Source organism: Elephas maximus, chromosome 15, assembly GCF_024166365.1.
Source record: "Elephas maximus indicus isolate mEleMax1 chromosome 15, mEleMax1 primary haplotype, whole genome shotgun sequence".
NCBI lineage: Eukaryota > Metazoa > Chordata > Mammalia > Proboscidea > Elephantidae > Elephas > Elephas maximus.
The window spans coordinates 87,696,233-87,721,878 of record NC_064833.1 but is presented as its reverse complement, the minus strand read 5'-3'; the positions used below and the strand labels follow the sequence as shown (position 1 = coordinate 87,721,878).

The 25,646-nt window shown below is 37.5% G+C and overlaps 1 protein-coding gene across 6 annotated transcripts in view; it reads right to left on the bottom strand.

Moving 5' to 3' along the window:
* Positions 1-25,646, bottom strand: part of SPIDR (scaffold protein involved in DNA repair) — a 780,587-nt gene that overhangs the window by 501,681 nt on the left and 253,260 nt on the right. For 4 of the 6 annotated variants that reach the window (XR_007513227.1, XM_049853504.1, XM_049853503.1 and 1 more), the window contains 2 exons: positions 24,222-24,475; positions 6,455-6,555 (listed from right to left, as the gene is read on the bottom strand). Coding sequence is in view for 5 of the 6 variants with exons in the window: in XM_049853504.1 (XP_049709461.1) it covers positions 6,455-6,555; positions 24,222-24,475 (355 nt within the window). In the remaining variant the exon portion in view is untranslated. The remainder of the gene's footprint in view (positions 1-6,454; positions 6,556-24,221; positions 24,476-25,646) is intronic. The other 2 variants (XM_049853507.1, XM_049853506.1) reach the window with 1 other exon arrangement.

Below are 25,646 nucleotides of genomic sequence, written 5' to 3'. Positions count from 1 at the left end.
AAATCAGGTAGAGTGAGGCCTCCCACTTTGTTCTTCTTTTTCAGTAATGCTTTACTTATCCGGGGCCTCTTTCCCTTCCATATGAAGTTGGTGATTTGTTTCTCCATCTCACTAAAAAATGTTCTTGGAATTTGGATCGGAATTGCATTAAATGTATAGATTGCTTTTGGTAGAATAGACATTTTTATAATGTTAAGTCTTCCTGTCCATGAGCAGGTATGTTTTTCCACTTATGTAGATCCCTTTTGTTTCTTGCAAAAGTGTTTTGTGGTTTTCTTTGTATAAGTCTTTTACATCTCTGGTAAGATTTATTCCTAAGTATTTTATCTTCTTGGAGGCTACTGTAAATGGTATTGATTTGGTGGTTTCCTCTCTGATGTTCTTTTTGTTGGTGTAGAGAAATCCAACTGATTTTTATATGTTTATCTTGTATCCCGATACTCTGCTGAACTCTTCTATTAGTTTCAGTAGTTTTCTTGAGGATTCCTTAGGGTTTTCTTCTATATGATCATATCATCTGTGAACAGAGATACTTTTACTTCTTCCTTGCCAATCTAAAAAAAAAAAAAAAAAAAAAATTTTTTTTTTTTTGCCAATCTAGATGCCCTTTATTTCTTTATCTAGCCTAATTGCTCTGGCTAGGACCTCCAGCACAATATTGAATAAGAGTGGTGATAAAAGGCATCCTTGTGTGGTTCCAGATGTCAAGGAATGCTTTCAGGCTCTCTCCATTTAGGATGATGTTGGCTGTTGGCTTTGTATAAATGCCCTTTATTATGTTGAGGAATTTTCCTTCTATTCCAATTTGGTGAGAGTTTTTATAATGAACAGGTTTGAACTTTTTCAAACGCCTTTTCTGCATCAACTGATAAAATCACGTTGATTCTTGTCTTTTATTTATATGATGGATTACATTAATTGTTTTTCTAATGTTGAACCACCCCTGCATACCCAGTATGAATCCCACTTGGTCATGGTGAATTATTTTTATGATACGTTGTTGAATTCTATTGGCTAAAATTTTGTTGAGGATTTTTTAATCTAAGTTCATGAGGGACATAGGTCTGTAATTTTCTTTTTTTATGGAGTCTTTACCTGGTTTTGGTATCAGGGATATGCTGGCTTCATAGAATGAGTTTAGAAATATTCCATCCTTTTCTATGCTCTGAAATACCTTTAGTAGTAGTGGTGTTACCTCTTCTCTGAAAGCTTGGTAGAACTCTGCAGTGAAGCCATATGAGCCAGGCCTTTTTTGCTTGGCAGTTTTTTGATTATCTTTTCAATCTTTTCTGATTTTATGGGTCTATTTAGTTGTTCTACCTCTGTTTGTGTTAGTTTAGGTAGGTGCTGCATTTCTAGGAATTCATCCATTTCTTCTAGGTTTTCAAATTTGTTAGAGTACAATTTTTCATAATAGTCTGAAATGATTCTTTTAATTTCAGTTGCATCTGTCATAAGATCACCCACCTCATTTCTTATTTGGGTTTTTTGCTTCCTCTCCTGTTTTTTTTTTTTTTTTTGTCAACTTGGCCAATGCTTTATTGACTTTGTTGATTTTTCAAAGAACCAGCTTTTGGTCTTGTTAATTGTTTCAATTGTTTTTCTGTTTTCTAGCTCATTTAGTTCTGCTCTAATTTTTATTATTTGTTTTCTTTTAGTGCCTGAGGGTTTCTTTTGTTGCTCTCTATTTGTTCAAGTTGTAGGGATAATTCTTTGATGTTGGCCCTTCTCTTTGGATGTGTGCATTTATTGATATAAATTGACCTCTGAGCACTGCTTTCGCTGTGACCCAAAGGTTCTGATAGGAAGTGTCTTCATTCTCATTGGAGTATATAAATTTCTTTATTCCATCCTTAATGTCTTCTATAATCCAGTCTTTTTTGAGCAGGCTATTGTTCAGTTTCCAACTGTTTGATTTGTTTTCCCTTCTTTTTTGTTTTATTGATTTCCACTTTTATGGCCTTACGGGCAGAGAAGATGCTTTGTAATATTTCAGTATTTTTGATTTTGCTAAGGCTTGCTTTATGACCTAATATGTGGTCTATTCTAGAGAATGTTCCATGTGCACTAGAAGAGAAAGTATATTTGGTTGCTGTGTTTTGTGGAGTATTCTGTTTGTCTATGAGGTCAAGTTGGTTGATTGTGGCATTTAGATCTTCCATGTCTTTACTGAGCTTATTTCTGGATGTCCTGTCTTTCACCGAAAGTGGTGTGTTGAAGTTTCCCGCTATTATTGTGGAGCCGTCTCTCACCTTTCAGTGCTGATAGTTTGTTTTATGTATCTTGGTGCCCTGTCATTGGGTGCATAAATATTTAAGATGGTTATATCTTCTTGGTATATTGTCCCTTTAATCATTATATAGTGTCCTTCCTCATCCTTTATGGTGGATTTAACTTTAAGGTCAATTTGGTCAGAAATTAATATTGCCACTTCTGCTCTTTTTTGATTGTTGTTTGCTTGATATATTTTTTTCCATCCTTTGAGTTTTAGTTTGTTTGTGTCTCTAAGTTTAAGGTGTGTCTCTTGTAGGCAGCATATAGACGGATTGTATTTTTTAATCCATTCTGCCACTCTCTGTCTTTTTATTGGTGCATTTAGTCCATTTACATTCAGCATAATTATGGATACGAATTTAGTGCTATCATTTTGATGTGTTTTTTTGTGTTGTTGATAGTTTCTTTCTCCCACTTAATTTTACATGCTGAGTAAAACCCAAAAAGATTGTCTTTATATATTGTTTTTTCCTCATATTCCTTGGTGTTGATTTTGTTCCTGCTGAGTCTCTATTTTTTTCTTGTATTTTATTTTGATGTGGAGGATAGTTTGTCTCCTTTGTGGTTACCTTATTATTTACCCCTTTTTTCTAAATTTAAACCTAACTTTTATTTCTTTGTATCACCTTGTCTTCCTCTCCAAATGGAAGATCTATGACTACATTTCTTAGTCCCTATTTATTGTTTTAATGTTGTCTTCTTTTACATAATAATATCCCTGTTTCCCGCATTTTTTTATCTTGATTTATTTTTGTGATTTCCCTTTCTGGGTTGACTTTTGATTGCTCTGCCCAGTGTTTTAGTCTTGGGTTGATACCTGACATTATTGATTTTCTAACCAAAGAAGTCCCTTTAGTATTTCTTGTAGTTTTGGTTTGGTTTTTACGAATCCCCTCAACTTCTGTTTATCTGAAAATGTCCTAATTTCACCTTCATATTTGAGAGACAGTTTTCCTGGATATAAGATTCTTGGCAGGCAATTTTTTTCCTTAAATTTTTTCTATAAGTCATCCCATTGCCTTCTTGCCTGCATGGTTTCTGCCGAGTAGTCTGAGCTTATTCTTATTGACTCTCCTTTGTAGGTGACTTTTCGTTTATCCCTAGCTGCTCTTAAAATTCTCTCTTTATCTTTGGTTTTGGCAAGTTGATTGTAATATGTCTTGGTGACTTTCTTTTAATATCTACCTTATGTGGAGTTCCATGAGCATCTTGGATAGATATCTTTTCATCTTTCATGATATCAGAGAAGTTTTCTGCTAAGACTGTAATCTTTATGGAAGCAGACTGCCATATCTTTCCCCCATGGAGCAGCTTGTGTGTTGTAACTACCACCCTTTTTTGGTTAGCACCCAGGCGCTTAACCACTGCACCACGAGGGTCCTTCTCATAAAGATTACAGCCCAGGACACCCAGTTCTACTATGTCTTGTAGAGACACTATTGGTCAGAATCAACTTGATGGCACACAACAACACACAAAACCATGATTTACCTAGTCTTCACAGTCTTCCAACCTGTGTCCCAGGCACCTGAAATAAGTGGCTTCTCAAAATGTAATACAGACTTATACCTTGAAAGATTACTTATTTCAGAAGAAAAGCCAAATTTCTGTTAATATTACTGATTTTGCTAATTCCTTAATCCCTTGACTTCTTAACCCTAATTTTCTCAAGCCCCAGCAGATAAAGTAATGAAGGCCCACATAGATTAGTTAATAAAACTTTATACTTAGACTTCAGAGATAGCAATTCAAATCTGGGCTTACTCATTTTTTAGCATATACTCAACCCACAATACCCCCATGTGGAAAATGAGGAAAGTAAGCTCCATATTAGGGGATTATATTGCAGAGTAAATGATTTCATACAAGTTGAGCCTACAGCATTGTGCCTGGCAGACAGTGAACTTCCAGAAGTGGCACGATGACAATGAGGATAATGTTGAACAACTAAAGAAGACAAACAGGCTGTCTCTCCAAACTGTTTCCTAGGACTGCAGTGTTTAATTTAAAGTTTATTCAACTCTTCCTTCCACGTCAAGGATATTTAAAATATATTTTCAGATTTTAAAGTAAAAAAAATTAAGGATAGGTACCTTACTGAACACGCAAAGTCCAACTGTTATTCCTCAATAGTAATACGAAGAGGAAATTGGCAGGGGGTAAAAAATTATTCACATGAGGCAGCAGTGGTATCACTGAAAGAGCAAGGCACTGGGAATCAGTAGGTGAATAATCAGAGCAGGTCACTTCCTTCCTGTATGCCACACACTCCCATTTCACCAACCAGGTGCTTAGAAACCTCAAAGAATTAACAATCTACCTTTGTATGAGGGAAAAGGAGAAAAGGATGGGACATGAATGCCAATATAAAATGTGACAGCTCCAACACTCTGGACTTTGAAGTCTGCAGTGGCCACACTCAAGGGAAGATCTGTGGATCTAGGTCATTCATTTGCTGTCTTTCTCTTATTGTCTCACATCCTCTCTAACCTCTTTCCCATCCTACAGTTCAACACACCAGCCCAGCCCCTGAATAAAAAGCTAGTTTCCATGACTAAGAATTGAAAAGTGATCTCATTAAAAAGAGATTCAAGTTTGTCATTGCCTTGTGTGATTACTTCAAAAGGAGGGAGACAAAAAGCAGAATAGGAAGGAGGAGCAAGACTGACAGTTTAAGTGGCAAGGCCATATTTTTCTGGTTCAAGCAGAACAAAAGTTTATAATGCATATAACCCTAATCTACATTCAAAATGATAAGCAACATAAAGATTAAAGAGAAACAGAAAATTTTATTTATTATATAAGTGGAGACAGGCAGGATGTAGAAGAAAGTGGTCACTACAAATCCAGGTCATTCATATTCGAGAGGTTTAAGTGTAAACATGTAGATACCTGTAAGCAGGGCAATATGAAAGATTACTAAAAAGTAAAAGAAGAGATAACGTTGTTGATGTTTCTTAATTAAGTCTGAAAATGTTATGGATTACATTCCACCCTGATTAGTTCAAGGATGGACATATCTCAGCCAGAATAGGGAAAACAATTTCAGGGATTTCTAGTAAAATATTGCAAAATAAAGCATTATTTTTACTGGACTTGAAGCTAGGAGTTACCAGATGGAGAAGGCCTGCCAACCTTTTCACAACCAAAGTCGGAAGCATTAGGTCTTCCCCCTGTGATGTTTAATTAGGATTACCATTAAATTCTCCATTGGGGTTAAGCCAGTTTGTCATTAGGTCTGCACTGAATAACAACACAACTGGACAAACTTTACATATGCCTGGCTTTCTGACTGATCAAACAGATTGTGAAGATTTATTATTGAAAATCATAATCCTTCATATGAAAGAAAAAATCCAAGAAATGATGTAATGAGTATAGAAATAGACTTTCTAGAGATTTATATAAAATGAAAACTATTCTTGGGTCATATGTATCAGATCATCTTGATACATGCATGCATATGTCATATTATAATACCCTCCAATAAAAGAATTTAAAAGAGAGAAGATAGTTGCTAAAGCTGGCAAAGAATTTTAAAGGGAATAAACGGGATAAGAATTGAAAAGTGTAACAACTGCATGTGTAATAGTTGGGACCATATGTTACAAAAAACCAAAAACGAAACCCACTGCCATCGAGTTGATTCCGACTGATAGCGACCCTCTATGTCTAATAAAATATATTACTACTTGGGGGATCACCTCTAAGAACAGCATTTCTCAAACTCTCGATGTGTGAAAACCACCCAGGTGCCTAGTAAAACACATATTCCAAGGGTTCACATGGTGAGGCTATTAATAGAAGAAAATACTGAAGTTGTCAAGGAATTATTTTACTTAGATTCACAATCAATGCCCATGGAAAGCAGCAGTCAAGAAATCAGATGACGTGCTGCATCAGGCAAATTTGTATTGATATGTATTGACACAGTGGCTGCTACAATGGGCTCAAACAAAGCAAGGACGTGAGGATGACAGAATATTAGATAGTGTTTTGTTTTGTTGTACAGAGGGTTGCTGAGTTGGAATTGACTTGACGGCACCTAACAACAACAATAATATGATACACAGAGAAAAAAAATCATGAATATTAATGATCAACTTCACATATTTTAAAATAAAAATACTTTTATATGGCATATTCTTTACCCATAGTCTTATGCCTGTATAAGCCTTACCTTTAAGTGTCTTCTGGTAAGAAACACATTGATGTCTCCAAAAAGAAATGGCAGATCTCTCTCGATTCTGTAGTTCATTTAGTCTTTCTGCTAGTCCACCTCTGTTTAATTAAACATAAAATATTAAGTTTAGTTAAAAGATAAACTTCAAAATAGTTGGAGCATTTACATTTTACAACTCCCCAGCCAGAGATAAATAGACAAACCACAAAATTATAACCTATTTGACATTACATACTCTTCCTAGAAGCTGTATCTTCCTAGGCAAGTAATTTCCTTTTTAAAGTTTTTTTCAGAATCTTAGTTTTCTAATTCTTAGAAATACAGCCCTACTCTCATATCAGATTAACCACCTTCCCATTAGTTCTTAGTTCATGTATTCAATAAACATTTATTCATTATCTGCTACATGCTGGCATCTAATACTTTGCTTGCTGCTAGGGACACAAAGATGGTTACAAGTTATGCCACGGAGGGTCTCACAACCTACTCAGCAGCCAGATGGGAAAACAAATAAATTATAAAGTGGGCTCAGAGCTGTAATCAAGAAATATACCTTGCCAAAACTGTCGCTAGGCAGAATGTTCAAATAAGAGCATTTGGGTATGGGCCCACTGTTTTTACAACAGAGATAACTGAGTAACACAAACACACTCCAAGGATACCAACGGTATAAAAAAGAAAACTTCTGTGTGTGACAGGAAGACGATTCGTAACAATGGACATACATACGGCCACTTCACGAGAGAGTCTGCCTGCCTGCCTGCCTTCCTATCAGTCTGTCTACCTGCCTACCTATTTTAAACCATCAGCCTGTGTTCGGAAAAGTCAGAACCTGCTAACATATCTACGATCTCAACAAAAATTAAGAACAGCTGTTATCCATTATAGCTATATAATTTATCAATGTGTTATCACATAAGATTATGTTGTTATCTTCAGGTGCCAAGTCAGCTCCGACTCAGCAACCTTACGTATAACAGAAAGAAACACTGTCTGGTCCTGCTCCATCCTCACAATTGTTGCTATGTTTACAGCCTTTGCTGTAGCCACTGTGTCAATCCATCTTGCTGAGGGTTTTCCCTCTTATTTTATTTATAAACATAGGTAAAATCTTTCTGGTATTCTCTGCTTTCAGCCAAGATCCATCTGACATAAGCAATGATATCCCTCATTGCACATCCTCTTTTGAATCCAGCTTGAACTTCTGGCAGTTCCATGTTGATGGACAGTTACAGCCATTTTTGAATTATCTTTACCAAAATTTTGCCGGCATGTCTGTCACTCTGTCATGCTGTGGCGGCCTTCATGTCGCGACGGTGCTGGAAGATATCACTCTGTCATGCTGTGGCGGCCTTCGTGTCGCGACGGTGCTGGAAGATATGCCGCTGACAGCTCAGGTGCCAGTAGCGTCACCCCTAGTGGATGCGTGTTAGCGGAGCTTCCAAACTAAGACAAAGATTATGTGCCAATTCATTCATCATTTTCACATCATCATCCCACTTCATCCTAATAATCTTCCATTGTGGAAGAAAGAACAGGTAATCAATATTCAATCTCAGAAAATCAAACTGAGCTTTGGAGAGTGGACAGTAAGCTCTCCAATATCACATAACTCGTGAGATGAAAAACTAGGAACTGAAGCCAGAAAGGATTCTGCGCAGTGCCTGGCACGCAGTCAAGCTTCAATGTTAGTTATTGCCGTTACTATTTTGGTTATGATTTTTGCCTACACCCTATGCTCTTTCCACTATGAAAGATCTCGCTCTAATACATATTATCGCTAACAACCAGATTATGCTTATTTTCCTATAGGAACAAAATATTACTAGATGTGTGCACATGTGTGTGTCATAAATAAGAGGAAAAATTTTTTTTGAGTATTACATTATTAGATTCTTGGATGTTTTTCTTTTTTTTTTAATTTTACTTACTTTGTTGTTGAGGATATACGCAGCCAAACACAACAATTCAACAGCTTCTACAGGTACAGTCCCCGAGAGACTGATTCCACTCCTTGAGATGAGCAATCATTCCTACCCTCCCCCCTGAGTTGTTCCTCCCATATTAACATAAACTCACTGCCCTCTAAGGTTTCCATTTAATCTCCCAAGTCACTGTTGTCACTTTAGTCCCATATAGATAGTTCTTAAAAGAGCACAATGCTCAAGGGAGACCTTTTTTTTTTTTTTTTTACTAGTTAAGCCAAACTATTGTTTGGTCACAAGAAGATTTCAGGACACATTCTCGGTTTAATGTTTAAAGATCATCTCAGGGCAATTGTTTCCAGGGTTCATCCACCCTCCATGGCTCCAGAAACTCTGGAGTCCATAAGACTGTGAAATTTTGTTCTATATCTTCCCCCTTTTAATCAGGATTCTTCTGAGGAATCTCTGATCAAAATGTTCAGTAATAGTAGCTGGGCACCATCCATTTCTCCTGGTCTCATGGCAAAGGAGGCAGCTGTCATATAGGTAATTAGCCACACATTCCATATCTTCCTTCTATTCCTGATTTGATTCTCCTTGTGCCTCTGTTGCTCCAGGTGAACAGAGACCTGTTGTTGTGTCTTGGACAGCTTCTTGCAAGCTTTTAAGACCCCAGGCACTACTTAACAAACTAGGAGATAAAACAGAAGCACTAAGAACATTATTAGGCTAATTAACTGGGATGTACCATGAAACCATGACCCTAAACCTCCGAACCAAGGAACCAAATTCCATAACATGTTTGGTTGTATATAAGCAACCTCAGTAGCTACTTTTTTTTTTTTTTTTTCTGTTACTGTAAATGTATCTATCACACAACTTTGGCCAATTCAACTTTTTACAGGTGTACAACTTATTGACAGTATCTACAATAATGTGCTGTGCAACCCTAACTTTAATCAATGCAATTTTCCCATCACCGTTAACCTCCCCTTTTTCCCCTTTCATCTGCCCCTGGTAACTACTAATAAACTTGGTTCTCTATACATTTGTCTTTTCTTGTCTTTTTATGTAAATGAGATCATACAATATTTGTTCTTTTGCAACCGGCTTACTTGCTTGGCATAATGTCTTTAAGCACCATCAAGACATTCCCAGATAAACAAAAGTTGTAGGAATACATTACCACCTGCTTTGCAAGAATTACTAAAGTAAGTCCTTCAGATAAAAAGGAAAGGACACTAGACAGATCCTGGAAGCCACACATAGGAAAGAAAAATAAAAGAGAGATCTCTAATTACTTCGAGTAATATTCTATTGTATGTATGTACCACATTTTGTTTATCTATGCATTTGTTAATAGACACTTAGGTTGTTTCAACCTTTTGGCTATTTTGAATAGTGCTGCAATGAACACTGGTATACAAGTCTCTGTTTGCATCTTTCCTTTCAAGTCTTTTGGTTATATACCTAGGAGTGGAATTGCTGGGTCATATGGTAGCTCTGTTTTTAGTTTTTTGAGGAACCACTACACTGTTTTCCACAATGGCTCTATCATTGTGCATTCCCACCAGCAATGGATAAGAGTTCCAATTTCCTCACATCCTCACCAACATTTGTTATTTTCTGGGGTTTTGTTTGTTTGTTTGTTTTATCTGACTCATCCTAGTAGGGGTGAAATGGTATCTCATTGTGGTTTTGATTTGCATTTCTCCGATGGATAATGATGCTGAGCACCTTTTCATGTCTTTGGTGGCCATCTGAATGTCCTCTTTGGTAAAATGTCTATTCAAGTCCTTTGCCTATTTTATGAATGGGTTTTTTGTCCTTTTGTTGTTTGTACTATATAGCTAAAGTAATCAAAACAGCCTAGTAGTGGTATAACAACAGAACACAGACAAATGGAAAACAATTGAGAGTCCAGAAACAAACCCATACATTTATGATCAACTGATTTTTGACAAGGGTGGTAAATTCATTTGATGGGAAAAGAAGAGTCTCTTCAATACATGGTGCTGGGCAAACTGGGTTCTTACATGCAGACAAATGAAACAGGACCCATGCCTCAAGCAATACATGAAAAACAAATTCAAAATGGATTAAAGACCTACATGTGGAAACTAAAACCATAAAATTCTTAGAAGAACAAGCAAGGGCAATGCTGTCAGGCCTAGTTTTCAACAATCGATTATCTAATGTAATAAAACAGCACAAACAGCAAAAAATAAATAAGACCTCATAAAAATTCAAAACTTTTGTTCATCAAAAGACTACCCAAAAAGTGAAATTATAAGCTACTGACTGGGAGAATATCTTCAGAAACAATATATCCTACATGAATCTAACAACCAAAATATATATAGAACAGAAACATTTTAAACCTTCATAATTACAAATATGCCAAAGAACCCCTATTTAACATATACGTAAGCCTTCTTCACATTATTCATCCTGCTGATCATATTATCATAAAAATTACAGCTAACATTTAGTGAGGTATTACTCTAAGCACACTGCATGAAGTAATTCATCCTGTCTCCAAACAACAATATTAGGTAGGTACTGTTATTATCTCTTTGTCATCAAGTAGATTCTGACTCATAATGACCTGTAGGACAGAGTATATCTGCCCTATAGGGTTGCCAAGGAGTGGCTGGTGAATTCAGACTGCCAACCTTTTGGTTAGCAACCTGAGCTCTTAACCACTGTGCTCCAGGGAGCTCTGGTGTCAGAATCAACTTGATGGCAACAGATTTAGCTTTTTCTTGGTTTATTATCGATGATTTTACAGATGATAAACTGAGGTACTAAGATGATAAACACCTGCCAAAGGTGAGACATGTAACCAGTAGCATTGCTGGCCACAAAACTAGGATACCTGGTTCAAGAGTCCATATTCAGGGAAGAGGGCAAGATGGTGAAATAAGCAGTTGCATCCTTGTGTACCCCAAATAAAAAGTAACACAGCTAGTGATCCTAGAGTTCTAGACAGTAGTTAAAACACTAGAGAACCAGGTGAATGCCAAATCAGGAGAGAGATACAGCAAGGACCAGGGAAGGCGGAGATTCACTGACCATCTATACTCTACCTGTCAGCCCAGTTCAGTGTGGCCATTTGGGACGGTGAAAGATGGAACCCCTTAACAAAGAGCCCACAGTGGTAGTAACACTGATGACATAGACCAGGTCAGTCAGAGATATTGGGTAAAAAGCCTTGGAAAGAACTGGCAAAGAGGAAGGGTGTGTACTGGACTAGGCAGACTTGAGAGAGAGTGGCATATGAGCACAACATAGATTTGAAACCTGGGAAACCCAGGAAAGTGATGGCCAATTAAAGTGCAAATTGGATTGTGGGAATTCACGAGCAGAAGATAGAAAACACGCACACACCTGGAACAACAACAAAAAAAACACTGCCATTGAGTCAATTTTGACTCATAGCAACCCTACAGGACAGGGTAGAACTGCCCCATCGAGTTTCCAAGGAGCGCCTGGTGGATTTGAAATGCTGACCTTTTGATTAACAGCCACAGCACTTAACCACTACACCGCCAGGGTTTCCCACAACTGGGCAGGCACATGGAAAAGGTGCAATGATGGGGGTGAGTGCTAATGTTACTGCGCGCAGTGGCTGGAGAACACTAGGAGCCGGGACCACAGGGCAGTCATGGGAACTGTCCATCAGCCAGGTAGCCGACAGGAATGAGCTGGCTCTCCCCCACGATCACCGGGAGGCAATGAATGAAGAAAATAAACTGCCAACCAAGAATTTTTTACTCAGCAAAGGTGTCCTTCAGAAATGACAGAGAAATCAAGACATTCCCAGATAAACAAAAGTTGTAGGAATACATTACCACATGCTTTGCAAGAATTACTAAAGTAAGTCCTTCAGATAAAAAGGAAAGGACACTAGACAGATCCTGGAAGCCACACATAGGAAGAAAAATAAGAGAGATCTCTAATAAAAGCAATGACATGAGCAAATAAAAGAGCTAACTGTATGGTATTTCCAGTGGGCAAATTTAGTAGTTCGGTTCTACAAGCACTGTAACATTAAATGTGTAAGAAATAAATAGAAATTTAACCTAACAGACGGAGGATGTATAATGACATAGTTGGTGTAACAAAAACAGAAATTGGGGGAAGGAGGAGAGAAATAGAAACAGAGTTTCAGTATATTAATGTTGTATGTTACTTGCTGTTGGTATCAAGCTAAAATAAGTTCCTGTAAATGTAAGTTGTTAAACGTTATTTCTGTGGTACCCACTAAGAAGATATTTTAAAAATACACAGAAAGAAAGAAAGAAGAAATCAAAAAGACTCAATATAAAAAAACAACTAAACACAAAAACACCCCAAAGTGTAGGAATTGTAGGACAAAGCAGATAGAAGGTACATAAAAAACAATTAGCAAACTAAAAGAAGTAGGTCCTTCGTTCTCAGTAATTACTTTAAATGTAAATGTTTTAAACTCTCCATTCAAAAGACAGAGAGTGGCAGAATGGATTTAAAAAAAAAAAAAGAACCATCCTTACATTTTCTACAAGAAGCATACCTTAGGCCCAAAGATACAGAAAGTCTGAAAGTTAAAGGATGGAAAAGAATAGTCTCTGTGATAGATCAGGGGTGGCCATACTGATATCAAATAAAATAGATTTCAAATCAAAATTTGTTATAAGAGATGAAGAACATTACATAAAAATAAAATGGCCAATTCATCAAGAAGACATAGTAATCATAAATATATATGAACCTAATATCAGTGCCCTAAAATATATGAAACGAATACTAACAAATCTGAATTAACAATTAGACAATAATAGTGGGACACTTCAATACACCACTTTCACTTTTGCACAGAACATCTAAAAAGAAGATCAGCAAAGACATAGAGGACAACAGCATAAACCAGTAAGATATAATGCATATGTACAGAGCACTCTATCTATAATAAGGTTTGGGGTTAGAATGTTGAATATACCATGGACTGCCAAAAGAATGAACAAATCTGTCTTGGAAGCAGTACAACCAGAATACTCCTTAGAAGCAGGGATGGAGAAGCTACATCTCACATACTTTGAACACATTGTCAGGAGGGATCAGTCTCTGGAGGCGGACATCATGCTTGGTGAAGTGGAGGGTCAGCGAAAAAGAGGAAGACCTTCAATGAAATGGATTGACACAGTGGCTGTAACAATGGGCTCAAACATAATTACAATTATGAGGATGGTGCAGGATCAGGCAGTGTTTCGTTCTGTGGTACACAGGGTTGCTATGAGTCAGAATCAACTTGACTGCACCTAACAATAACAACAACACTCTATAATAAGAACAATACACATTATTCTACTGTGCACATGGGTCATCCTTAAAAACAGACCACATGCTAGGCCACGCAACATGTTTCAACAAATTTAAAAAGATTGATATTCTAGGGTCTTAAACGCTAGTGAGTGGCAATCTAAGATGCTTCAATCAGTCCCAGCCCACCTGCAGCAAAGGAGAATGAAAAGCACCAAAGACGCAAGGAAAATATTAGCCCAAGAGACAAAAGGGGCCACAAAAACCAGCGACTCCATCAGCCTGAGACCAGAAGAACTAGATGTTGCCCAGCTACGATTAATGACCACCCTGACAGGGAACACAACAGAGAGTACCTGACGGAGCAGTGGAAAAGTGGGGTGTGAACTCATTCACATAAAAAGACCCAACTTAATGGTCTGACTGAGACTGGAGGAACCCCAGAAGATATGGCCCCTGGATTCTCTGTTAACCCAGAACTAAAACCATTTCCCAAACTCAACTCTTAAGACAAAGAACAGACTGGACTATAGGACATAAAATGATACTTGTGAAGAGAGTGTGCATCTTAGTTCAAGTAGGTACACAAGACTAACTGAGCAGCTCCTGTCTGGAGGGGAGATGAGAAGGTAGAAAGGGATAGCAGCTGGTTAAACGGGCATGGGAAATCTGGGATGGAAAGGAGGAATCTGCAGTCACGTTACAGGGATAGCAACTAGGGTCACATAACAATGCATGCACAAATTTTTATATAAAAAACTAACTTGAGCTGTAAACTTTTACCCAAAGCACAATAAAAAAATAAATAAAAAGACAAATTATTCAATGTATCTTCTCCAACCACAAAGAAATATTATTAGAAATTAACAGCAGAAGGAAAATTAGGAGCCACACAATTAAATGGAAATTAAATAACCCACTAATAAACAACCAATAGGTCAAGGAAGAAATCAAGTGAAAAATAAAAAAAATACCTGGAGATATATGAAAATACCAAAACCTACAAAACACAGTTAAGGCTGTCCTCCGAGAGAAATTTACAGCAATAAATGCCTGCAGTAAAAAGAAGATCTCAAATAGCCTAACTTTACAACTAGAACTAGAAAAGAATTAGAAAAAGAAGAGCAAACTAAGTCTAAAGCTACAAGAAAGAAAGAAATAACAAATATACGAGTAGAAATAGAGAACAGAAAAGTAATACAATCAACAAAACCAGAAGTTGTTTCTTTGAAAAGCGATAAAACTGACAGACTGTTATCTAGGTAGATGACGAAACAAAGGGAGAAGATGCAAATAACGAAAATAAGAAATGAAAGTGGAGATATTACAACTGATCCAACAGAAGTAAAAAGGATCATAACAGAATACTACAAACTGTAATTCAACAAACTTGATAACTTAGATAAAATGGACAAATTCCTAGAAGCACATAACCTACCTAAATTGACTCAAGAAGAAGTAGAAAAGTTCAACAGACCCATAACAAGTGAGGAGATTGAATCATAGTCAAAAATCCCAGACTGGATGGCTTCACTGGGGATTTCTACCAATCATTTAGAGAAGGCTTGACATCAATCCTGTTCAAACTCTTTAAAAAGTAGAGGAAGGAATACTCCCTAACTCTTTTTATGAAGCCAGCATTACCCTGATACCAAAACCAAAGACACAAGAAAACTACAGACCAATATGCCTCATAAATATAGATGCCAAAATTCTCAACAAACTACTTGCATACAGAATCCAATACCATATTAAAAGAATTAACCACCATAAGCATGTGGGATTTACTGCAGAAATGCAAGGATGGGTCAACATTAGAAAATCAATCAGTGTAATACACCACATTAATACAACAAAGGAAAAGAACCATATGATCATCTCGACTGATGCAGAAAAAGCATTTGATAAAATTCAACACCCTTTCTTAATTAAAAAATCTCAACAAGATAGGAATAACGGGGACGTTCCTCAACATGATTAAGGGCATTTACGAAAACCCAACAGCTAACATTATTATACTCAATGGAGAAAGATTGAAAGCTTTTCCCTCAAAAATAAGACAAGGATGCCTGCTCTCACCACTCCATTTCAATACTGTATTATAAGTCCTAGACAGAGCAATAAGGTAAGAAAAAGAAATAAAAAGTATCCAAATTGGAAAGAAAGACATAAAACTATCTCTATATGCAGATGACACAATCCTGTATATGGAAAACCCCCCAAAACCGACTAAAAGCCTCTAGAGCTAATAGGGGAATTTAACAAACTTGCAGGATACAATGTCAAGACACAAAAATTTCTATACACCAGCAATGAGAAATCTGGACAGAAGATTAAGAAAACAATTCCATTAACAACAGCATCTAAGGCAATAAAGTATCTAGGAATAAATTTACCCAGGGAGGTGAAAGACTTATACAATGAAAATAATAAAATGCTGCTGAAAGAAACTAAAGAACACCTAAGGAGATGAAAACAAGTTCCTTGTTCATACATTGGAAGACTTAATATAGTCAAAATGTCAATACTACCCAAAGTAATCTACAGATTCAACACAATCTCGATCAAGATCCTAACAGCATTTTTTACAGAAACAGAAGAAAATCCTCAACTTTATATGGAAAGCAGAAGGCCCCAAATAGCCAAATAAATCTTGAAGAAAAAGGACAAAGTAGGAGGCTTCACACTTCCCAACTTCAAAACATATTAAACAGCTACAGTAATCAATACAGCCTATTAATAGTTTAATAAAAGACACACAGACCGAAGCAATAGAATTGAAAACTCAGAAATAAATCCAGACGTTTATGGTCAATTCAGTGGGGTACAAAAACCATCTCTTCAGCAAATGATGTAGGTAAACTGGATTTCACATGGAGAAAAAAGAAGATATATATACCTCACACTACACTAATTCAAAATGATCAAGGACCTAAACGTTAAATCCATAAACATAAAGTTCTTGGAAGAAAATATGTGGGTGAATCTATGGAACCTAAGTTATTTCAATGACAGGTTATCAAATGCAACAATGAATTCACGAGCAGCAGAAGACAAAATAAATAATTGAGACCTCAAACCTACACACTGGGAAAAAAAATTTGGGAATGAAATGATAAGGGTCTAATATGTAAAATATATAGAAAACCTCTAAAACTTAACAACAAAAAGATACATAACCATATCAGAAACTGGGCAAAGGACATGAATAGACATTTCACCTAAGAAGATATGCAAATGGCCAACAGGCACATGAAAAGATGCTCAAGGTCATTAGCTATCAGAGAAATGAAAGTCAAAACGAACATGAGATAGAATATCACTCCCACTAGCATGGCCAAGATATAAAAAGCAGAAAATAACGAGTGTTGGAGCAGATACGGATAAACTGGAACCCTAATCCATTGCTGGTAAGAATGCAAAATGGTACAGCCATTGTGGAAACAGTCTGGTGGCTCCTCAAAAAACTAGAGGTAAAGTTGCCATATGACAGCAATTCCACTCCTAGGTATCTAATAGAAGTGACACGACCAGACATATATACACCTATGTTCATCACAGCACTATTCACAACAGCAAAAAGATGAAAACAACCTATGAGTCTATCAACAGATGAACAGAGAGGTAAAATGTGGTACATACATACAATGGAATACTACTCATTGATAAAGAGAAATGAGTTCCCAAAACATCTTGGACAGGGTTAAACCTGGAGGACATTACATTGAGCATAATGTCAATCACAGAAAAACAAGTACTATATGTTTTCACTTTTATGAAATAACACAAACAAGTACAAATACAGAAACTAATGTTCATTAGTAGCTGCCAGGGACAAAGGGAAGAGGAGGGGGATTTGCTCTCTAGATAGCAGACACTTTTGGAGATGGGAAAGGTAACACCGAATGAGGGTGAAGTATACACAGCTTGATGAAGGTAGACGATGTCACCAAAAACTACACAAGAAAAAAGGACCTGTGGGTAACTGCCATGGCATATATTAATTCTGAAACAACAGAAAAAACAACCAAAAAAATATATGTGCAGGTACAGATATATGTATGCAAGGCATATATGTGTGCATATTATACATATACACAGGTATATGTATATGCATCTATGTGACTATATGCACATATAGTCATATATATATAATAAAGAACACAGGAGACACAGTGACAGATACTTCTTAGACATAACCAAACACCTTACAGGACTAGAGTTTTGGGTTTTAAGGATTAGAATATGGGACATCTTGGCCAATTGGTATGTTGTGCTACATCCTAGTTTAGAGAGTAATATCTGCATATCAAAAGACTGCAAGCAGTCATCTAAGACAACTAATGGTCTCTACTCAGCTGGGGCAAAAGAGAAAGAAGGAAACCAAAAACTCAAAGAAGGAACTAGTCTACAAGACAGTCTACACAAACCACAGCCTCATCTACCCTGAGACCAGAAGACCTAGATGGTGCCTGGCTACCACTACAAACCATTCTAATCAGGGCCACAACAGATGGACCTTGATAGAATGGGAGAAAAATGTGGAACAGAACCTCAAATTTCTTTTAAAAAAACACTGACCTACAGGACTGGTTGAGACTGGAGAACTCCGCAAGACTACTGCCTTGAGATAGTCTTCAAATCTTCGACCAAAACTAACACCTGAGGTTAAAAAAGTCTTTATCAAAATAATAAAAAGACAACATACAAGCTAGGAAAAAATCTTTAGGAATGTTTTATGTGATAAGGGTCTAATATCCTAAAATACACATTAAACTTCTACGACTTGACAACAAAAAGACAAATAACCCAATCAAAAAAAAAAAATGGGCAAAGGACATGAACAGGCACTTCACCAAAGAGGACATTCAAAGGGCCACCAAACACATGAAAAGAAGCTCATTAGAGAGATGCAAATGAAAAGTATAATGAGATACCATCTCATCCCTACTAAAATGGCAATGATAAAAAAACAAAATAACAAATGTTGATGAGGATGTGGAGAGATCAGAACCCTTATCTATTGCTGGTGGGAAAGTAAAATGGTACAACTGTTGTGAAAACAATGTGGTGATTGCTCAAAAAACAAAAAAGATGATCCAGCAATTCCACTCTTAGGTATGTACCCTAGGGACCTAAAGTAGGGGCACAAACAGACACATGCACACACATGTTCATTGCAGCATTACTGACAATAGCAAAAAGGTGAAAACAACCCAAGTCCCCATCAACAGAGGAACGGATAAAAAATGGATGTACATACATTCAATGGAATACTACTCAGCCAGAAAGAGAAATGAAGTCCTCATATATGCCACAACATGGATAGAGCTTGAAGACGTTATGCTGGGTGAAGTAAGTCAATAACAAAAGGGCAAATACTGTATGACCTCATTTAAATGAAACGACAAGAATAAATTAATACATAGAGACCAATGGGTATTAGTGGCTATCTGAAGAGGAAGGGCGGAGGGAGAGAAGGAATTATTTATTCTCTGGGAACTGGTAGTTTTGTTTATAGTGATGGAAACGTTGGCATCAACTAAGGGTAATAGCTCCACAACTTTATTAGTGTAACTGATATCACACTAAATTCTATACCAGAAAAAGGGTGAAATGGCAAATACTGTAACATATAATTTTACAACAATAACAGCAACTAAAAATAAATAAATAAAGAGGCTAAAGTTGCTGACACTACTTAAATACATCGAAACACCTCATGGGCAGAGTTCCTAGGGCTGTCCAGTCAATCGGCGTGATACTGTTTTCAGAAGTACTGTTCTACACCCTAGGTCGGTGAGTAGCAACCTGGGGTCTTAAACACTTTTCAGCAGCCATCCAAGGTACAACAACGGGCCTCTACTCACCTGGAGCAGCAGAGGAAGAAGGAGACCCAGGAAGTGGAGAAGGAATTGGACTGCAGGTCTAATTGCCTCCCTGAACTACCCATCTCCTTAGCTGTGAGACCAGAAGAACTGGATGGTGTCCAGCTATCATTACCGTACTTTCTAATCAATGAATCAATAGATGAATTCTGATTAAAATGGAAAAAAAGGTATGGAGTAAATTTCAAATTCTTACATAATCCAGATTTACACAATCTATTTTTTATTGAGACAGAGGAACCCATGAATCTACTGCTCTGAAGAAAATCTCTAAACCGTAAATGGAAATTATCCCATGAAGTTATCCTTAAGAGCTAAATTAGCAAAGAATGTCCAACTTGACCACTGCGTTATTTTAAAAATTATCTATATATCAAATTGTCAACAGTACCTCTAAAACACAGATGAGAAGTTCAGTGGGTAGTGAGTTTCACCAGTGGTGGTTAAACAATATGGGAAGAGATAGTGATAGCGAGAAAGCTGATACAACATGAAAAATGGAACAAATGTTATCCAATTGTACATATAGAACCTAAAGAATGGGTGCGTGTTTTCACCAAAATTAAAAAAAAAAAAAAAAAAAAAAGCCCATACTCTCAGCCTTGATGACACACACCTACCACAACTTAAAGAGGGACTACTTAAAATGATACAATCTAATAGAAGAAAAAGTCAAAAGACTTTACTCTTTGCACAACTATTTAGATACATACTGGCTAAATGTTGATGTTTCCATGATATGACTTAACAGATAAAAAAAAAAAAAAAAAAAAAGGACAAAACACAATCTGACAGCAACATCTGGTTAAAGTCAAACCCCAGAATTTTCACAAATAAACTGCAGTATTAAAAAAAAAGAAAAGAAAAAAAAATTTTTTTTTTTTTTTTTTTTTTTAATTATAAGATGAAAGGTAAAAGGCATAAAAATGAGAGCATCTATACCAGGGCGGAAGAGTTCTCTACACACATGAGTAACAGGAGTCCTTGGCTATTATTTCCAGTGTGGTTTAAGGCATTAGAAGCTCTATTCCAACTCCTATCAACTCCTTTCAATGCACTCACTTGACAGAGCCCTACGCTCTGCCTGCTCCACATCTGTAGTCCCAGGGTTGAACGTGGCTAGAGAGAAGCACAACCACACTGATGTTCAATCCTGAGCTAAATTCAAGACTGCTAATAAGTCAAAATTAACTCCAAGGCACCCAAACAACACCAACAATCAGCTGCTAACTGAAAGGTCAGTGATTCAAATCCACCAGATGCTCCCCAGTAGAAATGACTTGGCGATCTGCTCCCATAAAGATTACAGCCTAGGAAACCTTGTGGGCCAGTTCCATTCTGTCCTATAGGGTCACTATAAGTTGGAACAACAATCTCAAGAGGGCCTGGCACTGCTAGCCAATCTCAGTATATTCTCCCAGAGCATTCACTATCTCACTGTGTGACTATTTCATATGCTCTCTCTTCTCAAACTTCCAATGCCTCCCTCCCTCATCCCCGTGCTCAGACGACAAATGCACTTCCTATTTCACAGAGAATATAGAAACAATCACAAAAAAACTTCCCCTACCACATACCCACCTATCTGCATCTGCTCTCCTCACCCACCTGTTACATGGGACATTGTGCATGCTCCTGACCCAGGCTCCCCGCTCTGGCTATGTACTCCTTTCTGCCAGTCAAAGGCTCCATCAACCATCTACTCTCCTGTTCCTTTAGGAGCTTCCCAACAGCAAATAAACATGCTCAATTTCTCCCCACTTAAAAAAGCAAATCTCAACCCCCTCATTCCTTCCAACTAACACCCTATTTCTCTGATGTCCTTAGGGAAAACTCTTTCAAAGAGTTTCTATACTTGCTGTCTTCAATTTCTCTCCTTCCCTTCTCTTAGAACCTACAGCAATCTGGCTTTGCCCAATCACCCACTGAAACTGCTCCTCTCCACATAGCCCTCACCACCTCAGTGACAACCCAGCAGTCAACTCTAAGTCCTCATTATATTTTCCTCCGCAGCATGTGAAACATTTGATCGCCCTTGTTCCTCTTCAAAAACACTTCTTTATTTGGCTTTCAGGGCACCACATTCCCCTAGCTTTCTTCCTCTTTCAGTAGCCTCTTCCTCATCGCCTCAACCTTTGCAGATGAAGTGCCTGGGCTCAGGCCCTGGGAGACTCTCCTATCTGCACCTGATGCCCTGTAAACACATTGAGCTCCTGCTTCAAAAACCCACTGTGCACTATGGCCTACCCTTTACACCTGCAGCATGAGGGCTTTCCTGTGAAGTCCACACACAAATTCCACTGAGATACACAGCAGGCATGACAAACCCAATATGCTCAAAAGTCTCCAGATCTTCCTAACAAAATAAACAAAAACAAAAATGTCACCTGATGTCTGCCACTCCCTTACCCCCATCTCAGGAAATGGCAGCTCCATTCTTCCAGCTGCTCAGCATGTCACTGTTTTTGTTTCTAGGGCTGCCATAACAAAGTACCACAAAGAAGGCAGCTAATAAGAACAGAAATTCATTGTCTCACAGGTCTGGAGGCCAAGAATCCAAGATCAGAGTGTCAGCCACATTGGTTTCTTCAGAGGCTTTGAGGGAGAATCTGTTCCATGTCTCTCTCCTAGCTTCTGGTGATGGCTGGCGATCCTTGGCGTTCCTTGGCTTGTAGATGCATCACTCTAATCTCTGCCTCCATCTTCACGTGGCTGTCCTCCCTCTGTCTCCCTGTCTCTTCTCTTCCTTTTTAGGACAGCACTGACACCGGATTAGGAACTACCCTACTCACGCATGACCCCACGTTGCTGATAACATCTACAAAGACCCTATTTCCAAACAAGGTCACATTCACAAGTACAAGGGTAAGGACTTCAACATATTTTCTTCTGGGACACCATATAATCCATAACAGTCACCTTTTGAGGGGGGTTTCCTTGAGACTTCTGTTTAAAATTGAAATGCCCTCCCCTACCTCTGGACCATTCTCTGTCCTCCTTCTCTGCCTTTTCTCCATAACGTTTTCCTCCTTCTGACGTTACTTCTGTTTTACTTACTGGCTTATTGTCACCCTTCCCCTCCACACAGGCAGGGGCTTCAGTCACTTTTCTTTACTGCTGTCTCTCCAGGTTGTGAAGCATTGCTCGGTGCATTGTCAGCCCTCAACAGGACATCACTTTCTCTAACTGAATGGCATCAATTTCATCAACGAGATATACAAATCTCTTTAATCAGCTTCCCTTTGCATCCTCCTAAGACACTATTACAAACCATCACCTTTGCTTCGGAAGCCCCAACTTCTTCACTCTGGATCTTAGGTCTTATTTTACAAAAAGAAAAATGGTGATCAGGCATGAACTGACTCAGTTTGCTGTCCCCAACCCCACTCCCCCAGTGCCATAATACTCTTCTACTCTTCTCCCCACTCTTATGCTCAGGATAGGTCTCTCTTTCCAGTGCCCCTAACTTTACAGGGCACTGACAGAGCAATTATTTCCAACCTCTCTTTCTCTCCACTGGCTCCTCTCCATTATTCTCTAAGCATGCCTCTCCTTTTCTCCTAAACCTTTTTAAGCCCTGGATCTCTTTAAGCTACTACCAGCTACTTTCTCCTCTCTCTCTTCCTACCTTCTAAACCAGGTATCTTAGAAGATTGAGCTACAGAACTGTCTCCCATCCCTCATGTCTCATGTACTCTTTGGCCCATTACAACAGGCCTTCTCCCCTGTATTCCACTAAAATTTAACAAAGGCTTTCTAAATGCCAAATCCATTGGGCTTTTCTCAGCCCTCATTGTGTATTATGATATAATACATAGATTCCAAAACCTGTGCTCTTCATTATCACGCTTACTCTTTCTACTGAAACTTCCTTTTTTCTTGAAACTCTCTACTACTTTTGCTGCTGTGGCACTGCTTCTAGGGGTTTTTCTCCTAACTTCCCATCAGATTTTTGTTTTGTTTTAATTAAAAACAGAGTCCTTGTATTAAACAGGATTGAGCACTTTGTCCTACATAATAAATTCCAGGCTCATTTTCATGTCCTGCTTGGCCCTCTAGGATGCAGCCTCTGACTGGCACTCCAGCCTTGTCATCCACCACTTCCTCCCTCAAACCTGACCCTCTCCTAACATGGATGTTCCTGTGCTTCTCCACATGCACACTGACCTTTTTCCTGTCCGTGACTCTTTGCTCTCTCTCATATTTCCTTGCATTTGTAAATGGTGCCATGCCCAATCTGTCATCATACGCATAAAACCAATCTGAAATGGTCTATATTTATTTCTATTTCCTCTTTGGGCTATAAGTTACTAGAGAACAACAGCTGTAATTTATTCGTCTCTATAATCTAATACAGCTCCTGGAACACGGATGTTCGATAAAATATAATAAACCAACAACAAACCCTCATTAAGAAAAGCAGTCATGTAAGCTTGTTATGAATGAAATAGTGAACGCTCAACTTGAATGAACAATTCCATAAATCATTTCCAGAAGTTAGGCCTTTGTTAATTGCTTATTGGAATTACAATTTTATTCTGCCAATTTTTCCCCAAAGAAAAAAGTAATTTAATAATAACATTTTAGATATCTGGGTTTTAAAGAAAAGAGAAAAAATGGGGGAAAAAATTTATAAAGGCGTAATTTAACCTTATAGGTTTCTTCTTCTTTGCTGAATCTTCCGGAGTCCTAGGAAACTTATTTGTCTGTTTCTGGGGTGTATACAAAACGGTCTCTGTAGATTTTATCCAGGGCTCTACCAGTCTCTCCATAATCTGTCTTTCATCTGATCCAAAATCCACAGGGTATTTGCGAGGGGATTCTGAATCAATGAGCAAGACATTGTCTGAGTCATCTTCTTTTCCGCTATCTGATGAATACTCCAAAATTTCCATACAGTTTGTCTGAAAAATCAAGAGAGATGAAAAATTTGGAGAATTTTTTACTCAAGTACGTATCTCCATGTTCCTATTATTCTATTTTCTTATGATTATAGTCACTGTTACAACATTTTGCATACAGTACCTGTAGCTTTATATTTTGACACAAAATCCAAGATTCAACATTCAAAACTATGCATCTGAAGAAAAGGATAAATTGATACTAAGCTGAACATTATCTAATAGAACTCACCAAAATCAGTACGGATATTTCAATCTTCCTTCAGTAAACTAAAAGGCATGTGCCCCACAGAGAGCAGTCTCCAAAACTAAATAACATTAACCTGAAAGGCTGATGATATTCACTGTAATCTCATACCCATTGGAAAAAAATGTATTTCTTAGACTCTGAAGTTGAAAAATTTAAATGTTAACTGTTAAATACTACTATTTGTTATAAACCATATAATGCCTCTTCAGGTATAAACCACTTAATTTACCAAAGGAATATTCATGGATAAAGATGAAAATTTGATTTTTCCAGCACAACTTCAATATATGTTTTCCAGAGACATGTTTGAAATTGTTAGTATCAACAGGAACGCTCTCTTTTTCCTAACATTTCCTAAAATGTTTCTCTTTTCTCACACTCAAATTAAGAATTTTTTGAAAACTGTACAGTGTCACATCTTTCTCCTACAGAGTGGTTGGTGGGTTTGAACCACCAACCTTTTGGTTAGCATTTGAGCACTTAACCACCAGGACTCCTTGTATTATAAAATAGGAATTCACAATACCTGGTCAATTCTGGACAGAAGAATCAAAACCTATTTCTCTAAGATTTTCTGCCTTTGGCTAGATATACACTAAAACTTTTAAGGGTGAAAACTATGATTTATGGCAAAATAATAACAATAAATAGGTATTTTTTATTTCCCTATTACTGTTTTGCAGGTCAGTCCCATGTTGTTCTAATATCAGCGAAAATTTATCCTTCAATGTTCTAATTTTCCAGTGTATTCATAGCTTTATCTAATTTAGTACATAAAGTGTAAATTTACTAAATAAAAATTGCACATTTAAATGAATGTGTCTATTGTATCCAGTCAATTCATAAGGTATACCTGATCTCTTTTGTGGGTATGTGTTTGCAGTGGGCCCATTCTCTTGGTCCACCTGAATGGAAGCCTCATCC